Source organism: Urocitellus parryii, chromosome 5 (genome assembly GCF_045843805.1).
Source record: "Urocitellus parryii isolate mUroPar1 chromosome 5, mUroPar1.hap1, whole genome shotgun sequence".
NCBI lineage: Eukaryota > Metazoa > Chordata > Mammalia > Rodentia > Sciuridae > Urocitellus > Urocitellus parryii.
The window spans coordinates 38,030,598-38,049,277 of NC_135535.1; the positions used below are offsets into that span (position 1 = coordinate 38,030,598).

Below are 18,680 nucleotides of genomic sequence, written 5' to 3' on the forward strand. Positions count from 1 at the left end.
CACATATTTATGCTTTTATGAATAATTTTCAAAGAAGAAAAATATATAATTCAGGGTTTTGTTTTGTTCTTTCTTTCAAGAAGAGTTATTTAGATGGAAGAATGAGCAAAACTGGCTGAAAGGCTTTCCATTGTCATTACCCTTCTATTGCTATTAATTAAAGTTTCTTAATGTTAGCTTCATTCTTTATATTAAATCAGGGATGTCAAGAAATAATTTATATTATAGGGTCTGCCTTACAATAGCATATTCTACTGACAGAAATTTAAAAGAATAGAAATGCCTAAGAGTCATGTTTTTAAAATTTCCATTTCTAATTTATTTCAAGTTAATATTAGGTTTGGAAATAATGCCACAGAGTTGCTAGGCAACATAGTAAGTAATGATTACAAAGTGAAGGGAAAAGGTCAATATCGATGTGTTACATGGGTTCCTCAAAACTCTTGTTCTCTTTTTTCTGAAAACATTAATAGAGAATATTCCTCCAAATGATTTCAAAACTTGAGCTGTCAGCACCTCTCAAGGTGGTATACTATCATAGTCCACATCCATCTCTGAACCTGTCATAACCCAACCCCCTTTAAGGATAACTACCCCCAAAAGAAGCCTCTGCTGATAGAGTAGTCTAAGGACAAATAAGTAAATAAAACCGGGTCTAAAACTTCAAGATTTTGTTTGTTTGTTTGGTTGGTTGGTACTAGGGGCACTTACCCACTGAGCCACATCCCCAGCCCTTTTTAAAAAATATTTTTTAGTTGTCAATGGATCTTTATTTATTTATATGCGGTGCTGAGAATCAAACCCAGTGCCTCACACATGCTAGGTAAGCGCTCTACCACTGAGCCACAACCCCATCTCCTCCCCAGCCCTTTTTCATTTTTGGAAAGAGGGTCTCACTGCGTTGCTTAGGGGCCTCACTAAATTGCTGAGGATGGCTTTGAACTTGGCCATCCTCCTGCCTCAGCTCCTCAGCTGTGGGGATTACAGGCGTGCACCACTGTGTCTGGCGTCTTCAAGTTCTTATGAGATCCCCAGGGACTGAGGGCTTTGTGGAGAACAAAAGTGTGGAAAGGTGGAACCTGTGAGACCCATTGTTTTAAGAACTGGAGAAAGGAGCCACCAGAGAAGACTGAGGGAATCAGAGACAAAGGACTAGAATCAGCAAATTTACATCGGAGAAGGCAAGGAAACAGAGACTTCAAGACTAAAAGAAGAAGAAATTTTAAAAATTTCACTGAATTTTGTATTTGCATTTAGGTAATTATTCACTTTTACAGTAATGATTTTACATGAATTTTGTAATTAAATGAAAAACAATTCTCCCCCACCAACCTGAGGCTCAAATAAAGGAAGGCCACATCTATTTTCACTCATCACAGTTCCTCCACTTCTCAGTTTAGGGCCCAGCCTATAGCAAATACTAAAGAAATACTGTGTAATAACTACTCAACGTATCCAAATTTGAAAGTGATGAAATTAGGAAAGTTTTTAGAGGCTTCAGGAGAGCAGTGAATATTTGCAGTATTACTTGAAGAGAAAATTGAAAAACCTCATCTAGAACAAATGGCATAAAACCTAGCTGTGCAGGGGGCTTGTCATAGATTTCATGGAAGAAGCATTTGGCTCTGAAATCTGGGAGCTGGAATAAATAATTGCTGCCCATTTCTGCTGAAGTCACTGAGTTTCTCTTTCTTTGAGTTCATAGCACAGCTCAGGATGCTGGTGTCTGGGGGACTTGGTGGAAGGTTCTCTCGTCTTTTTTTTTTTTCTCTTAAACCATATCTTACTTCAAGAAATAGTTATGACCTTTTTCCTAAATTTGTTTCAAGACATTAAAAAATAATTTGCTCTATTCTTTGTGCTATTTATAGTCAAAATCAAACAACTTCCACAATAATAAAAGGTCAGAGAACATGCATTTTTGAAATTAGGGTAAGTGGTCTGTCCCTGACCTTGGTTACATTTAAAAACACACAATTCAGAGATAAGAAAAAACCTACTTGAAATGTTTTCTGCACAATCACTATTTGAAAACATCTCTTCAAATGTGATGTCAAAAAACAATATGTTTTTAAAATAAAATTAAATATTAACTTTTTAAGAGTCCATTGGAAAATAAAAGGGAAATATTTTTGAATTTGATAAATAGGGTCCAAAGAAATAAAAGACCAGTTTCACAAGACAAAAAGGTGTTATAAGTAACAAAGATAAAGGCCAAATGTTTTCTCTGTTAAGTAGATACTGATCCATAATGGGGGGTGTGTGGGGTATGGGAAGAATGGAGGAACTTTGGATTGAGCAAAGGGAAGGGTGGGTAAGAATTATGGCAGAATAAGACAGACATCATTACCTTAGTTACATGTATGATTGCACAAGTCATGTGATTCTACATCATGTATAACCAGAGAAATGAAAAGTTGTGCTCCATTTATATACAATGAATTGAAATGCATTCTGCTGTCATGTATAACTAATTAGAACAAACTTTTTTAAATTAAAAAAAAAAAGATAAAGCCTGGAATTTTTCATCGACACACAAAAAGGAAAGAGAGCAGGCTGAGGAGGAAGAAATTCGAATTAAATCCACCATTCACAGTGATGACTCCTGACACTAAGGCAGGGTTAATGAAAGGTGCTGGCCTCTCAAAGGAAATACTGATTCTGCCAGAGGAAGAAAGGCTCCTTCATAGCAGCTCTTGGCATTTGGAGTACGAAAACCAAAATGCCACCAAAGAAAAATTAAGGCAGAAAATAATTCAAGCACTGTGGGGTTCGATTTGCCATAATCATATTTCAAGACTGTAAAAATTAAGTTGCATTGGCAACTTTGTCTTTGATATACAGTAACCATGTTTCATGACCAAAGGAAGTATTTTTTAACTTACCAAGTATGTTTTGGTTAATTTGTCCTGAAACATTTCGGGGCCTGACTCTGGCTTTATTAATTTTAGTGAAATTTCCCATGGATAATAACAAATTGCTAGTATAATTATAATTTATTATGAACAGTAAGAATAGGACTGGACTGTGAGCTGGAAACATCTCTTTGAGGGAGAAGAGGAATTCACATACAGAGAATCCCCTGAGAAAAGACATAGAAAAGAGAGGGGGCTAATGGAGACTTCTAAAGGACCGGCAAAGGCATCCTGACTGTGAGGCAGCTCACTGGACGTCACTAAGGTTCTTAGTAAACAATAACATGGTGGCAGGATGAGTAGTGGGAAGATTTATAGAATAGAAAGATGTATTATTGTAAATCTGAGTCAGAAAGACAGGCTTGCGGTTGAGGGTCAGAGCTGTGACTTGTTGACTTGGAACGCATCAGCCTGCAGGTATGGTTAAGATGGTAGGAGTGGACAAACACGCCAGGCATTAGAGGAAAGGGCAGAGAGCCAAGAATACACAGTTAGTTCCATCAACATTCAACACCCATCACTCTTCCCCAGCTGGGGCTTCCTTCCTTGTGAAATAATGGTTACTAAAGACTTGGTCTTTACCCTGAGGGAGCCAACTCCTTCATCTAGAGATGGGGGCTTATGCAAGAAGAAAAGGCAACAAAAGTCAGAGAGGAAACCAGAAAAGATATTAAAAGACTCAAAGAGCACACACCCAGAAAGTCAAAAGCAGAAGTAACCTAAAGGAGTAGCAAAGGCACATATATATTAAAGAAAATGAGAATTAGATCCAAAGTCAATCTGAAAGTTTTGAGGAGAAATCTGTGTATGCATGCAAATCTATAAACTATTAAGTATCTTTTCAAGCTTTTGAGTTTATGATCTATCTACACTTTGGGGAATGAGAAGATTCTAACATGGAATTGCTTGCTAAAATGTGGCTTATTTGAAGAACACAAATAAAGATAGAATGGAATGCATATTTGTTATTTCACCTTCCTCATGCTTCAAAAATAATCAAAACATCACATGTATATACACACACAAAACCCACAGGAAAGTACTTACCATCCTCTCTGTATGACTACCAAATTCATTCCCAGAATGATTTTAAGTTTCTATAAGAAACTTAAAATCATTCCTAAAAGAGATAAGTACTAATAGGGAAATTCAATAGCTTAAAATATATGCAAAAGCTTTGCTTCCATTTAGAAAGTACAGATTTTACTGTTTTTTTTATTTTTAATATAACTAATACAAAATGAAAATAACAGTCTACTTTCTTGATATAGGGATGTAGTCTACTTTCTTGATGAAGGATCACACACACACACCTCTAATAACATAAAAGCCATACCCAGAAAAAAATATGCATTAATTGCATTTTATTTTGCTGGAGGGAAAAATGTCATTTAGTGTATTCTTGTGTGGATCCTTTCTAAAGTTTACATTTTTCATTTAAAAATTTAGTTCTGGCATCAATGATGTCTAAATAAAATTTAGGTATACAGGTAATCCAAATATATTACATGTGTGAGAGACTTTAAGGATTTTATCAGATATCTAAAGACTAAAACTTACCAAAGTATATCTTCAAAGTAGCATTTCTAGAATTAAGAATAATCTCCCATTATCATCACAAAAAATACATAATCCAGTGTATGGTTTAACATATTATATTTATATTCATCAAACCAAGTTAATAATAAGAAGAATGGTTGATATTTATAGATCATCATTATATATCAAGCACTATCTAAGCATTTTACACATTTATGACATATTTTTTAAATTTTTTTAGTTGTAGATGGACACAATACTTTTATTTTATTTATTTATTTTTATGTGGTGCTGAGGATCAAAACCAGAACCTCACATATGTTATTTAATTCTCAGAATTAACTTGGAGCCACATACAATTATTATCCTCATTTTATAAATTAGGAAACAGAGGCACAGAAAGCTAAAGAACTAGCCTACCACCTACAAACAATAAAACTTAAAAATGAGCTCAGGAAATTTGTTTAAAATTGCTGTGACTTTCATAAGTTTTATTAATGATACATGAATTTATATGTCACAGATTAGTTTGTTTTCTTACTTATCTACCCTTTTCTCCTAATGTCTGATATACTCATTTACCCCTACAATCTTAGCCATACCTACAGGCTGATGTATTCCAAATCTACAAGTTACATCTCTGAACCTCAACCACCGGGTTCTTTCTGAGTCAAGTTTGTCCCTTTTTTTTTTTTTTTAAAATATTATCCTCCTGCTAGTTCAAGTAAAAATGAGTAACTGTGAGTTACCTTTATCAAGAAAACCTGGCAATCACTGATGTAGTCATATTCCAGTCCATCAAAAGAATGATAATGCCGGTCCCCATAGATTGTACACACAGCTGGGCAAGGATAATATGTGCAATTGAACATTCCTCGTCGACAAACACTATTAAAAAAAAACACATTACCTTACGAAGAAATTGGCTCTAATTGGTGTTTTTCAAGTGGCACAAAAAATAGGATGGTGTGTAGGCAAGAGCATTCACTGAGCCAATAACTCATAAAAATACTGCCAACCATTCTCATAACACCTACTACATTGACAACTTAGGCATATGTTTATCCCCTCATTTAAATATATTGTCAGACAGAAAAATCAAGCCTATAGTTGTGCCTGGGTCACATGGAAAATAATTAATGAAATGAAAACTGAACATTGGTCTTTGAACATAGGTTTGATAGTGAACCAAAAAAGAAAAATGCCATCTCCTATATTTAAGTCAATTGAATACTTGACATGAGTTTAGAATCTTTGTCTCTATTTTAAGGAAATTATATTTCAAGTTGTCTTTTATGGTATTGTTTTCATTTATTTCCAAACAGAAAAGCTATCATTAAATATGATCTCTTTGGAACATTTTAGCATTTTCTTACACACTCAAGATACTTTTTCCTATTAAATTTTCAAATTGTCGTATTTCTCACTTTTCTTCTAAGTTGAACAAACACGTAAAAACAAGGGTATGGTGCCCTTGTAGGTAGTAGCTCTCCACCAAACTCCTGGATGCCTTTAAAACCTTATTTCCTCAGGCTTAATTTGTACATCAAGTAAATTCAACAACATAATTGAAAGTCATACAATTGTTAGGAAAGTTTTTGTGAAATTAATGGATCTCATTACCAGGTGTAACAAGGTGTAGCAATCACTTCTCCTGAGAGATACTCCCAGTCTTTCCAGATGCAAGGACAGCTTTCAGGAACATAGCACTTTCCCTTGTGCTCTGCCATCCTTCCAGATGAAGAAATAAGATAATCAGTACAGTCTACTAAATCCAGTTTTTTTTAAAAAAACACTAATCTCATCATATTCAACACTGTCTTTTTTTTATTGATTGTTCCAAACATTACAGAGCTCTTGATAAATCATCTTTCATACATTCGACTTTTATATTTACTATAGCTGTGTAAGGCATATTCTATCTGATGAATTGGGGGATTGAATCCAGTCTTTCTCCCACTTTTTAAATATATGTCACAGTATTAAGTAAAATGCGAGGCAAATCGACTACATGTGATATTTTTACCTTTTTGTTATTCACATAATACAATTAAAAAAAAGAAACAAAGGCCTAAATTCGTGATAAAGCAAGTTATTCTGAAAAAAAAATGTTTAAAGAGAAAGTAAAGGACACCATCATCACTATTTGCTATTTAAAGATTATCTGTGGGGATCTCATAACTTTTTGATGAAATAATAAGTTATGAAATCAATGACATTTTCTACTACAGGACACAGAACAAGCAAAAGCTTCTTTCTGAGAACTTAGAGTTAAAATCATGAGAATTTTGTTTAAGTGTGCTTTCAAGTAAAAATCTATCATATCAAATATTTCATGTTCTTTTTCATCAACATGATTTTTGAGTGTTAGTTACTTTTGAGGTGTTATCTCCCTCTTAAAATGTCACTCTTTTATGAAAAAGTATCTAAATGTATCTTTAAATATAAAAATTAAAACATATATACAAATTTTGTTTTAATATATAATATAAATATTAATATGAAATTACTGTCAAAATAATTGATTTTAGTGTGTTAAAGTATTTTGATATGAAGATTAAATATATATTATATGTAGAATTTTTTTTTCAATGCCCTCACTACAAATCTTTATTCAATATTAAAATTTTTTTCTGAAATCTTTCATAATTTATAATAATAAATATTAATATAAGTAAGTAATAAATATGAAAGAGATATATTATAAATATAATAATTTAAGTATATAATATAGTAATAAAATAGTAAATTTAAAATAATTTATTACGTAAGTCCATGAATTAATTTATGAAATAATTTATTATTAATTACAATAAAATAATAAAAATAAATAGCTGCTAAAATAGAAAAAATATATAATTTTTCTCAATTTGCTTTAAAGTATAATAATTCAAATAGAAATAATGACATAGGTTTCTTTAGTGCTCAGCTGTCCTTCTCATAGTTCTTCTTACTTAGGATTGTGCTTCCTCATTTGTGTATGCTGTCTATATAGCCTTTAGGAGGACCAGGAATATCCTGTCGATGTTTAGGTCTTAATGCCTAGCATATAGAGGTTACTCAGTTGTTGAGTAAAAATGGACAAAGAAACTTATGTGTACAAATGATTATGTATAAGCTTATGTGTATAAATTCTTTCACACAAAAAAATACCCTAGATTTTAGAATCTTTCATCTCAACTCTCCCAAACTTCTTGTCATTCCATCTGAGCTTTGCATTTTTCTTCTTTCCAGAAAACCCTTCTCCTCATCATTTAAGTTTCAATTGAGTGCAATCTTCTCAGTGCAGTCTTTTATATCCCCAATCCCCACATATGCTCCCCCCTTCTTAGTAATTTTTTAAAAAATCTTTATTGGAGGACTCATCACAATGAACTAAGCACTAATTAAAAGTCTTATAGTAATAACAGGGACATCAATAACAAAAAACAATATTCTTGACTACTACGACCCAGACACTATTCAAACCATTTTAAATATGTCACTAACTCATTTTATCCCAGTTATAATACCCTACCATTAGATACTGTCAGTACCTCCTCCTGATCCCCATAGTGTCCCAAACACTAGGTGTTTCATAAACTAATTGTCTCACCCAAATGAACCTTCATACCCACTCAGAGTAGTGGCTTTAAAAATGATTATGTATGCTGGTGAGTTTTTTATAACTGATCAAAAACTGGAAGTAGGAACAGCGGAGCACAAATCACTGTAAATTAACTTCTTTAAGTAGGTTTGGGTAGTGGGGTGTGTGATAAACATTTACTGACTCCTACCACATTACTGGTGTGCTGCACATGCTCAACCATCTGTGAAATAAATATCATGACATCCATTTTAAAAAGAGGCAATCAGTACTCCAAGTGAGAAAGTAACTCACCCTAAGGTTTACAACTAATGAGGAGGACCAATATTTAAAACTGTTATCTGACTTTGTCTACTATTCTACTTTCCATCTCTTCAGTCCACAGCAATTTCTGAACTAGAGTTATAAGGTCCTTTTATAGAGAATGAACTTCTGGCACTACCAGGCCCCATGAAAATAAGTGATACTAGGCTATTGTCCCAAAATGAGCCAGATAAGGTCACATGGAAGACAAAGAAAATCACATTGCCATAACTGACTTCATAATACAAGGTCCTGTTAATAAAATTATTTCCAAACCAATTAGAGGCCTCTAAGTCAATTTAAGCTATATTAAATACAATCAAAGAACGTAGAAGAGAATTTCTGTGTTCGTAATGAGATTTGGCCAGTAAATAAATAGAACGAAGCCAGAGGTATCAGTGAATAGATGATTTTAAAAAAAATAATAGCATTAAGCACACTTTATGAAACAAGATTAGGAGATGATTTTAATCAGCCTTGAATCCCTAAGAATCATAATTAAATCAAATAAATCAAACAATAGTGTAGGTTTTAATTTATTTACCATATAAAGGTTTATCTTTCCTTTTCCTTTTTATTAAATATCCTCCTTGCTCATCTGTTCTATGGGCACTTGTTCTTTTGAGAACTTCTTTTCTCTGCCTCCTATGCCCTTCCTTTGTAAAGAGATTAATGCCAGTCCCACGTTATTTGGCTCTTCAGTCTATTCCAGATGGGGGCCATTTAGACAAAGGTGATTCTCCTGGGAACCAAACCACAAGACCTCTCTCTTCTTTGCTCATGGTTTATATGAGCTGATCCCCGGAATCTCTTTGTGTGGACATGTTCATGGAGGAAGAAAAGGTGACCTGTTTGCCTGAGATGGCCCTCCCTGTGCGGGGCTCCTCTATTCTCTACAGAGGAGGGAGGGCCTGGGAGAACAGATTTTATGTGTGCCTGCTAGGAAGCTATTAGTCTCCAGATTCTTTTCATCTTTCATGGGTACCAGCTTCTCTGCAACTGAAGGAAATTCACAAAGATAAGAGTAGATGCACAGCCATAAAACAGTGACTCATATTTATTGAGTGCCCCCTACACACCACATCTCACAATGCCTAATTGAGTTTCAAAAGGAATTTGCAAAAAGAATCCCTCAGCTAACTGTGGTAGAGTTGAGATTTAAGCTCCGGTTGTCTGAAGCCAGAGCTCCTACTCTTAACCAATTAATCTCTTAACCATTCCTCTGGTTAGCCTCAATGCACTATTTTCTGTAACATCTATATGATAAGGCAATTGGCATCACTATTACAACTTAGTATCAACAAGTTACTGCAGCAACAAAATATATAGAAAATACATATTTGAATGTTTCAAATGAGGAGTGATTAGTTGTGTCAGTTTTCAAAAATCCCAGTTGAACCAGGGAAGAAATTCCAATGTCATCCTGAAATAAGTTCTCTCCTCAATTCATGTATTACTTTAATAATACTATACAAAGGCCAGACACGGTGGCACATGTCTGTAATCCCAGCAGTTCGGGAGGTAGAAGCAGGAGGATTGAGAGTTCAAAGCCAGCCTCGGCAATTTAGCAAGGCGCTAAGCAACTCAGTGAGATCCTATCTCTAATAAAATACAAAATAGGGCTTGGGATATGGCTCAGTGGTCAAGTGCCCTTGAACTCAATCCCCGGTACCTAATAATAATAATAATAATAATAATAATAATAATAATAATATACAATGTTACATGAACCTAGCAAAATAATAACAGTCTTCTTGCTACCAACTCAAAGTTAACCACTGATCGAAACAATAATGTTGGCTATTTCTGTAAATAATATTTTTAAGAGTTCTTATGCTTTCTGTCAAATCCTGAATGGTCTGTGTTATCAAGAAAAAAAATGTCTTACCCTGGAGCACAAACACAGCCACTTATACAGGGTGAAGATGGGGCACAAGTGAAGTTCATGGCCAAGTTTGCACATGTAGTCTCACAATTTACACCACCAGCTGGTAATTCAGGATGAGGAAACCTGCAGTCAAAATATTCCTTTCCTTCTGGGCAGGCATGAACTACAGAAATAAATCGCAGATGAAATGCCCTTAACTTTATATTTGCTCCATAGACAAATAATCCTATGGATTTGTCATTGAAACAAAAGTCACCATAGACTATTGCACCAGTTTTGATGCTCTTATTAATTCTATGATTTTTTAATTTAATTTTATTCTTTTTAGTTATTGCTAGACCTTTATTTAATTAATTTATTTATATGCAGTGCTGAGAATCAAACACAGTGCTTCACACATGCCAGACAAGTACTCTACCACTGTGCCACCACCATATCCCACCATTCTGTGATTTTTAGTTGATGGACTTACAAATATTCCCTAGGCAGCTTCTCTTTAGTCACGAAAGCTTCCAAAACTCAAAATATGAGTTTAAAATCCATAGCTGCCTTCCATAAGGCAGTAACTAATTCATTTATAATTTTCTGAGGTCACGAAACAGGCTATTTTGATTAATTCAAATGTGTATTTAAAATTTTTGAGGGCTGAGAAAACAATATATATTTGAACTTTTATAAAGCCACAACAAACAGAATATTTCTAGATCTTTCTTCACGATGAGTTATTACTTTCATCCCTATGTTGTAAACATATGGAAGTGAGTGTAATAAAAGCCCAATCATCACTGCCTGTTCTCCAGAGAGCTTTTGAGTTCTCAGGGATCAATAAGGCCCCTTATGTGGGACCCAAAAGATAAATCTTAAGGATTCTTAAGTATGAGAAAGCTGGCTACAAGGGGTTCCCCTTTTAACTATACATCACCCTGAAGCAAATGGGACAGAGCAGGAATGCCCTACTGAATATAAGTGTGATCCATCTCGTCTGTAAAGAAGCCCTATATTGACCTGAATACTCAGAAAATAAATCTAGTGCATATAATTCAAAGCTAATTTACAGTAATACATAATTGGCCATTCAAAAATTAACAAAGCAATAGCTCACTATTAATTTTATCAGCCTACCTCTTCCTGTCCAATATAAATGAAAACAAGCATTATTATTTGTGTGGAATTTCTCCATAGTTGCTAAGAATTGGGGGTTCTTTCTTTGAATGATGAAAACAAATATATAGGATCCCCTAAAATGTAAGATCATCAAGAAAACTATTCAAGGGTAAAATGACGTCTAAGGACATATGACAACAGATGTCCTTTTATATGCCATTTTTAATAGATTGCTACCAGACCCAGATCCTTGCTACTCATAATGTAGTCCAGGAAAATGCAGCATTGGCATTGCCTTGGCCATTGATAGGAATGCAAAATCTCAGGTATTGTCCCTGACCTACTGAATCACAATCTGCATTTTAATAAGATTCCGTTGGTTTCATACACATTAACATCTGAGTAGTGCTGGTCTAGAGTAGAGTGTCTCAATTTCTGATTCGGTAATGGGTCACAACAAGTGTCTAGACACTATCCCTAAAGCCTTTGGGGCACCTGAAGCACAGGCAGGCAGCATTTAGGCAGCATTTAGGCAGCATCCCTGAGCTGACCAGCTCTGCCCTAGGCAACAACATACGCTCACCCCAAACTGTCCTAGAAATACGCTAATTATAAATGTGAAAAAGTTGGGGATCACTGGAGCATCATGTTGGGAAACATTGCAAGGCTGCATCCGGGCACATGGGCAAGGAGGGCTGTGGTGGACAGAGGATTTCTCCCAGAAGACCAGGGTCAGCACCAGATTGCATTCTCCGTGAGGAAAATACTGATCTGGAACTCACCAGTGGAGGGCGTTGCTGATTCATCACATTGCACAGTCCCATTTGAACACTGGCTAGAAGTAAAGAAATAGTTAACTTCTGAATCCAAATCAATCTCTCTCTCTCTCTCTCTCTCTCTCTCTCTCTCTCTCTCTCTCTTTCATATTGCAACAATAATTTAATGTGAAAGAATTGAATACATATACAAACGTTACATTTTTTCCCCACAACATTTTTTACAAATAAGTTATTACCTCAGGTCCAACTTTACAGCTATTTCAGTATAACATATTTTTATCCATCAGCTTTATGTATGGACCACTGTGAGAGGCATAGGAATAAAGACCCAGATTAATTGTCTTGACCCAAGGGCTTATATCTTGCTAGGAGAGGAAAATAGACAATAATTTATGCAGTGTGATATCTGCAATACAGAAATAGGTTTAAGAGATAGCAAAAACAAAACAAGATATTTTAAAATCTGTTAGCAACTGACATCAGGGTGGTCAAAGGTGGTAAAGCCTGAACAATTTGAAGAATGGATGGCAGTTATGACATGGACAAGGTAGGAAGGCTCTAACACTAGATGGAAACACAAACCATGAGGGTAAAACAGTGTTCTCTGTGACTAAGTGCCATGAGGTGAGGATGGTAAAGGAGGCAGATGCCAGGTCCTACTGAGATGCTATCTTGAGTTAAGCCATATGGTTGGCTGGAATTTTAGGAAATTCATTCTGACAGCAACACTGAAAACAGAGTGGAATCCCATCATTCTTGCAACCCAGAATCTAAAGTCAGGGCATAAGGCGAAAACAGTATCAGGCAAATTGACCTTGAAAATCCCTTCAGAAGACAGCACGACAGAGAACAACACACGAGTTCTCAGTTAGTGGTTTTTCCTTCAACTTTGAGCAGATCCTGTGTCCTATATTTGACCCCAGATGAAGAAACTGACTGATGTATTAAGGGACCACATCACATGAAAAATATGCCTGTGCATTGTTTAACAGTACATCGACACTATGGGTGCAGAGAAACTAAGACAGACAGGCCTCAGACCATACATTCAGGTCTTCCTACCATACCTCTTCTGGGACATAGGTTTTTAAAAAAGAATGCAAATTATATCACTATACTAATTGATTTTTTTTCATTTTTTTCAATGAGGACTTTATTCTTATTTAATTTATATAAATAAATTCAATTATATTAAATTCAACTATATTAAATTCAAAAGAGAGTCAATGTCTTGGCAAAATGAAAGTGAAGCAAGACTAAAAGCAAGAAGAATGTGGCTTGAATGTGGTTGTCTCCACCAGAACTCATATTGAGGCCTGAACCCCAAAGGATATGGTAGTATTATAAGGTAGGGCCTAATTGACTCCATCATAGGGGCACAATCCTAAGAAAGGATTGATGCTTTTATCATCAAGACTGTTTACCACTGTTATAAGAAAACATCCTTGCTTGCTTGCTTGCTCCCCATCTCACCATGGAACCTCTCCATCCCCCCACCCCCGCGACACACACACACATACACAGAGAGAAAGAGAGAGAGAGAGAGAGAGAGAAACATCCTGTGAGGTCATCTTTCACAAGGCCCTCATCAGAAGCCTTCATGGGTGCTAGGCTCCTGGGCCTCCAAAACTGTGAATTAAATAGGCCTCTTTTCTTCTGAAGTGCTCAGCCTGGGATCTTTTGTTATAGCAACACCCTCCCCCCCCCCAAAAAAAAAAAAAAAAAACTAAGATCATTTTGAAAGATTTAGAGAAGAGAGGTTGAAAGACATTACCAACATAGATTGAGAAGAAAGGAATGGATATCAATTAAACATAAAGAATGAAATTAGGGAAAATCCAAAATCGTTGGGGATTTGTTGGCTAGGTGTGTTGAGTAGGAGAAAGGAGTCAAAGAGGACTCTCAGATTTTAGTTGGGGAAACTATATGAATAGTAGTGCAGTCTACTAGAGAAAGATCCAAGAGCTTAAGTGGGGGCAGGAGGAGGAGATGGAGACAACAATAAGGAAAGCTGAGTATAAATGTTATCCTGCTGTAGATGCCACATTAGTTACTGCGCTGTCTGCAGTACAGCAAGCTCAGCAAGGTCAGTATGCCTGGGATTAAATCCTAGCTCTGCCATCAAGTTGCTTAGCCACTCATGCTTCATTTTCCTCACATATAAATTGGCATAAAGCAAAAGCACCTATCTCTTAGGGTGAGAGTGATAAGTGTTTAATAATAAATGTAAAACACAGAATGGTACCAGGACTACAGAAGGTGCACAGTAATGGCTAGAGACTATGGTTGTTATTACCATTATCTCACATTATATTATTATCGTAAGCACCTATGGTGCACCTGAAAAAGGGAGGTTAGTCGTTGGATAAAGATAAATGTGGACTGCTGCACAGACGTGCTTGTGTTTTTAATAGGCAGGCTACAATTGAAATGTAACAGGCCAGTTACAACCAGATAACGGTGATATCGTACAAGGTTTGCTGTCCCTGGGGAAGAGGTGCACTTACTCCTGTATGTGACATCATTCAAATCTATTTTGGAATTACCTTTTATGAGCTGGTAGATAAACCATGAAACTAAAACCCTTAGTAATATACAGTATATGAGTATCCATCCCACCTGTAATTTCAGTCAAAGAACTAAAACTAATTAAAAGGCTTTTGTTTCGCTGTGTGACAAATTCAGAACTCTGTCATGCAGTGATGAATACAAGACTCAGGCATTCCATATTATTTGAATGTAATTTATGCATGTATTTAATATATTCATTGAAACTTACCATAAGCCTGAGGGTGTTGGGATGAGCTCCCCAGGCTGATAAACGCTGCCCCTATAATGACACCGGCAGTGATATCTACCACAGAAAAACAAGGTTAAGTAAATAAAATGGGATATGAATCCTGTCAAGTCAGTAAAAGTACACCCTGTGTTCTTAATAGGTCATTGTTAGGCATATGCTCAAGTTGTCATTATTCACAAATAGCAGAAATTGTTTAAATATAGTCTTGTGTGGCTTCAGATTTTGTTTTTCAAAATACAAATCACAAACTGTCTTAGTTTAGCTACAAGAAAAGTCACTGAATGCACTTCAGAGAAGCACAACTAATAAATCATTTAGCACTGTTGTTACAACCAAAGTCTTCACCTCATGTGGAAACTGAGAAACTTCTGAGTGCTGACAGACATTACAATCCTGCTACTAAAATGTGCTACATAACAGTGAAACATAAGCCCTGTTATTGATTTGGATATGTGAAAAGCAAGTAGGAATAAACTTAGGATTAACTGTCAGATTCCTTAGCTCCTTCTGTAGCTATTTGTGAATATAAAAACACAAAGGGAGTGGGGAAAGGCATTAAGAAATAAGCAAGCAAGCCCATTTGACTTATAAGAATAAAAACTGATAGTATCAACCCATTTCCATGACTTACATGGGCACACAAAAGTTAAGGGTGTCTTCATAAAATTTGCCTTCAGGACAGTTACAGCCTTCAGCGCAGTCATCATTGCACTGTTCCGGGGAAGAGAGAGAGGTGCAGGAATGGCGGCAAAATGAGGAACAGTGATGATACAGCATGCCCTTTTGGCATACCACAGCTGAAGACAAAGGAAAGTCACTTGAGAAAGATGTCCACAGGGCACAGAAACAGGGTACGTTTACTTAAAGATTCAGGATGGACACAAATCATGAAAAAAAGCTATTTTACATGGATTAGCATAGAACATTCCAGAATCCTACAACAGTAAATAAATAAACAATTCCTGGCCTTAGTAATAAGTATAACAGAAGAATAAAATTTCTATTTTGAAGTCATTTTAAGTGTGATTCTGTACCATTCCTGGAGGTACTACAATACCAGGTCGATGTATGGAGTGGATGGAGTAAGCTCCTATTCCACCTCCCTGCTCCAAAAGTCCATTTAATATATTGTCCACAGATAGAGGATATATCAAATATTAAACTGATAAGAACAGATATTTCACTTGATCTTTAATATGCAAGGTTTTCATATATCTGAATAAACTTTCTTTTTCTCCAATTTGAATCTCGGTATTATTATACTGTCACCATCATCGTTATAGCATTCTTTAAACCTAGGTAAACTTTCAGTCTTCTACAAAGAAGACAAATTTTGACTTTATTGATGCCCATTCATAGTTTTGTTTTGTTTTTTATTCTCCTTTTTAAAAATATTTTTAAAGTCGTCAATGGACTTTATTTATTTATATGCGGTGCAGAGAATCAAACCCAGGGCCTCACCCATGCTAGGAAAGCACTCTACCACTGAGCTACGACCCCAGCCCTTTTTTCTGTTTCTTAATCATGTTTATACTTTTCCCAAAACCCTTCCAATTTCTCCAAACAGACTGATTATGGTAGACAAACAGAGATATTCTAAAAATGCACTTGTACAAACACTAAAAAGTTTTGAATAAATAAATTTATTATTTTAAATATATAATGGGAAGATATCTCAGATGCCAGAGATGAAGGGGGAAAGAAAATCCAGAGCTGTGAGAGCTGGAGGGGAGGACTGATCCTAGTAATCCTGGATCTCAGAAACAGAAAAAAAAAATAAGTTGGTCCTTTACGAAGTAAGGAATTTGGAGACCCTTAACTCAGATGCTCAAAGAGCAGCACTCTCAGCTGAAAGGAAGGACCAAAGCAAGAGTCAGAAAATTTCCTCTCCAAGGGGCCAAATATTAAGAATTTTCAGTTTTGTAGATAGTAGTATCTTTCACAACTATTCAACGTTTTGTGCTTGAAGCACAAAAACCCCCAGAGACCACATGTAAACAAAGAAGCAGGCTTTTCTCCAAAGAATTTCATCCACAAAAGCACAAGGGCCCCAGGGATGTGACTAGCTAATGCCTGCAATTGATGAAATCTGCTAATATGATACAGAAAGAAGCTAGGAAGTGACTGTGACAGATGTGATAAAATAAAGTTACCTGTACAAACTCATAATGCCAGACACATTCTGTACAGATTTGGTATATGAATTTATATTATTTTTATATTTATATTATTTTTTTTCTCAGAAAGCTAAAGCTAAGCAATTACCACCAATATTGGCCAATGATACTCCTGGAATAACAATGCTTTGTCAAACTACTGTGGGAGTAGAGAGGTAGACAGAGGAGTTCCCCCAAAACCTGAGTCTCACCAATTTAATTGGGGACCTGATAAAGATTCGTGAATAAAAAAGTTACCAGACACACAAGGAGCCCATCCTTTTTAACTACAGATCAACTTGCCACCGTATCACATGATGCCTTTCCATACTTTTCAATATTTAAATATGACATTTTCATCCTAAGAATTTTTTCAAAATGTTCTAATTGTTTCTGATGCACATATCAAACATAATTACACTCTAATTTTGCTTACAGCATAAACAATCAAAAGTTCTTGGTCTTATCCAACATATCTCCAATTTTAGGGAACAAAATACTTCATCTGTTTTTCATGTTTGTACACTATTTCAAATAACTGACACACAATATTGAGACTTTTAAAAAAATAATAAGAGCAATAATTGTAAAAACAAAAATCTCTGATGTGTTTTTTGATAGTCTTTATCAGTGCCATCAAACTCACCACAGAATGAAATCTGAGCTCTAAAGTCGATGGGAACTCCACGCTGACCACAGAGGTAGGCATAGTGGGCAAGAGCATTGCACAGGCAGGGGCTCCCACACTTGCATGCATCGTGGCGGCATAGCTGATAGTACAGCCCAGGGCTCACGTAGATGTGGCAAGAAGCAAAGAGCTCCTGGTGGATGACATCACAGTGCGCTGCATACCCAACTAACAGGCAAAGATTCCCATTAGCATCTCATATCTTACCCCTAATTACCAAGTTCCAGAACTATTCATGCATATTCAAGTATCCTTGATTTCCTACTGAAGCATTCTATGTTGCACATCACTTTAAATGAGAGTCAGTATACCCAGCTTCTTACAGGGTTTTTTTGTGTGTGTGTTTATGATTTGGGTAATACTAATAACAGCACTTAGTACATATTTAATAATTTTTTTAGCCAAAAATATATCAACAACAAGAAATATTTTTGTACTTGAATGATAGGAGTAACAAAAGGGTTGATAGAAGCAGGAGCCTTAATCACCCATTGCCTGAGGACCATCTGAGGAAACCTGCTATGAAAAACTAGGGAATATTGAGAGGCTTAACTCCAGACAACCACACATAATGAAAGTGGTTCCAGATTATGGATGTAAGGATAACATTATAGAAAATACAATTATCCAGGAAGGATGAAGAATCATTTTTCACTCCACTGGAGTCTCCAAGGTGAATGGTAATGTGGCAGATGCCACATAATCACTGAACTCAATGTTGGCACAATGCATAGTATGCAATGCCTGGCAGACATTAAGAGCTTAATCATGCTTGATAAATGAATCTATGAATGTAAGAATAAAAGTAATGAATAAAAATTAGGCATTGGATTAAATGTTAAGGGTCACGGACCTATAACTGCCATTATCTCATTTAGAGGCAGGTCTTTATTATCAGATCTTGAAATCTATTGATTTTTCC

General features: G+C 35.7%; 1 protein-coding gene and 1 non-coding gene across 5 annotated transcripts in view; both read right to left on the minus strand.

The window, feature by feature from the left end:
• Positions 1-18,680, minus strand: part of Otogl (otogelin like) — a 122,597-nt gene that overhangs the window by 62,892 nt on the left and 41,025 nt on the right. For all 4 annotated transcript variants that reach the window (XM_077798984.1, XM_026396993.2, XM_077798983.1 and 1 more), the window contains exons 19-25: positions 17,717-17,926; positions 15,546-15,711; positions 14,894-14,968; positions 12,118-12,170; positions 10,232-10,394; positions 6,078-6,185; positions 5,204-5,342 (exon numbers count right to left, since the gene is read on the minus strand). In XM_077798984.1, the coding sequence (XP_077655110.1) occupies positions 5,204-5,342; positions 6,078-6,185; positions 10,232-10,394; positions 12,118-12,170; positions 14,894-14,968; positions 15,546-15,711; positions 17,717-17,926 (914 nt within the window). The remainder of the gene's footprint in view (positions 1-5,203; positions 5,343-6,077; positions 6,186-10,231; positions 10,395-12,117; positions 12,171-14,893; positions 14,969-15,545; positions 15,712-17,716; positions 17,927-18,680) is intronic.
• LOC113188611 (U2 spliceosomal RNA) lies at positions 15,938-16,121 on the minus strand. Its single transcript, XR_003301561.2, has one exon. It is a non-coding gene; the product is annotated as a U2 spliceosomal RNA (small nuclear RNA).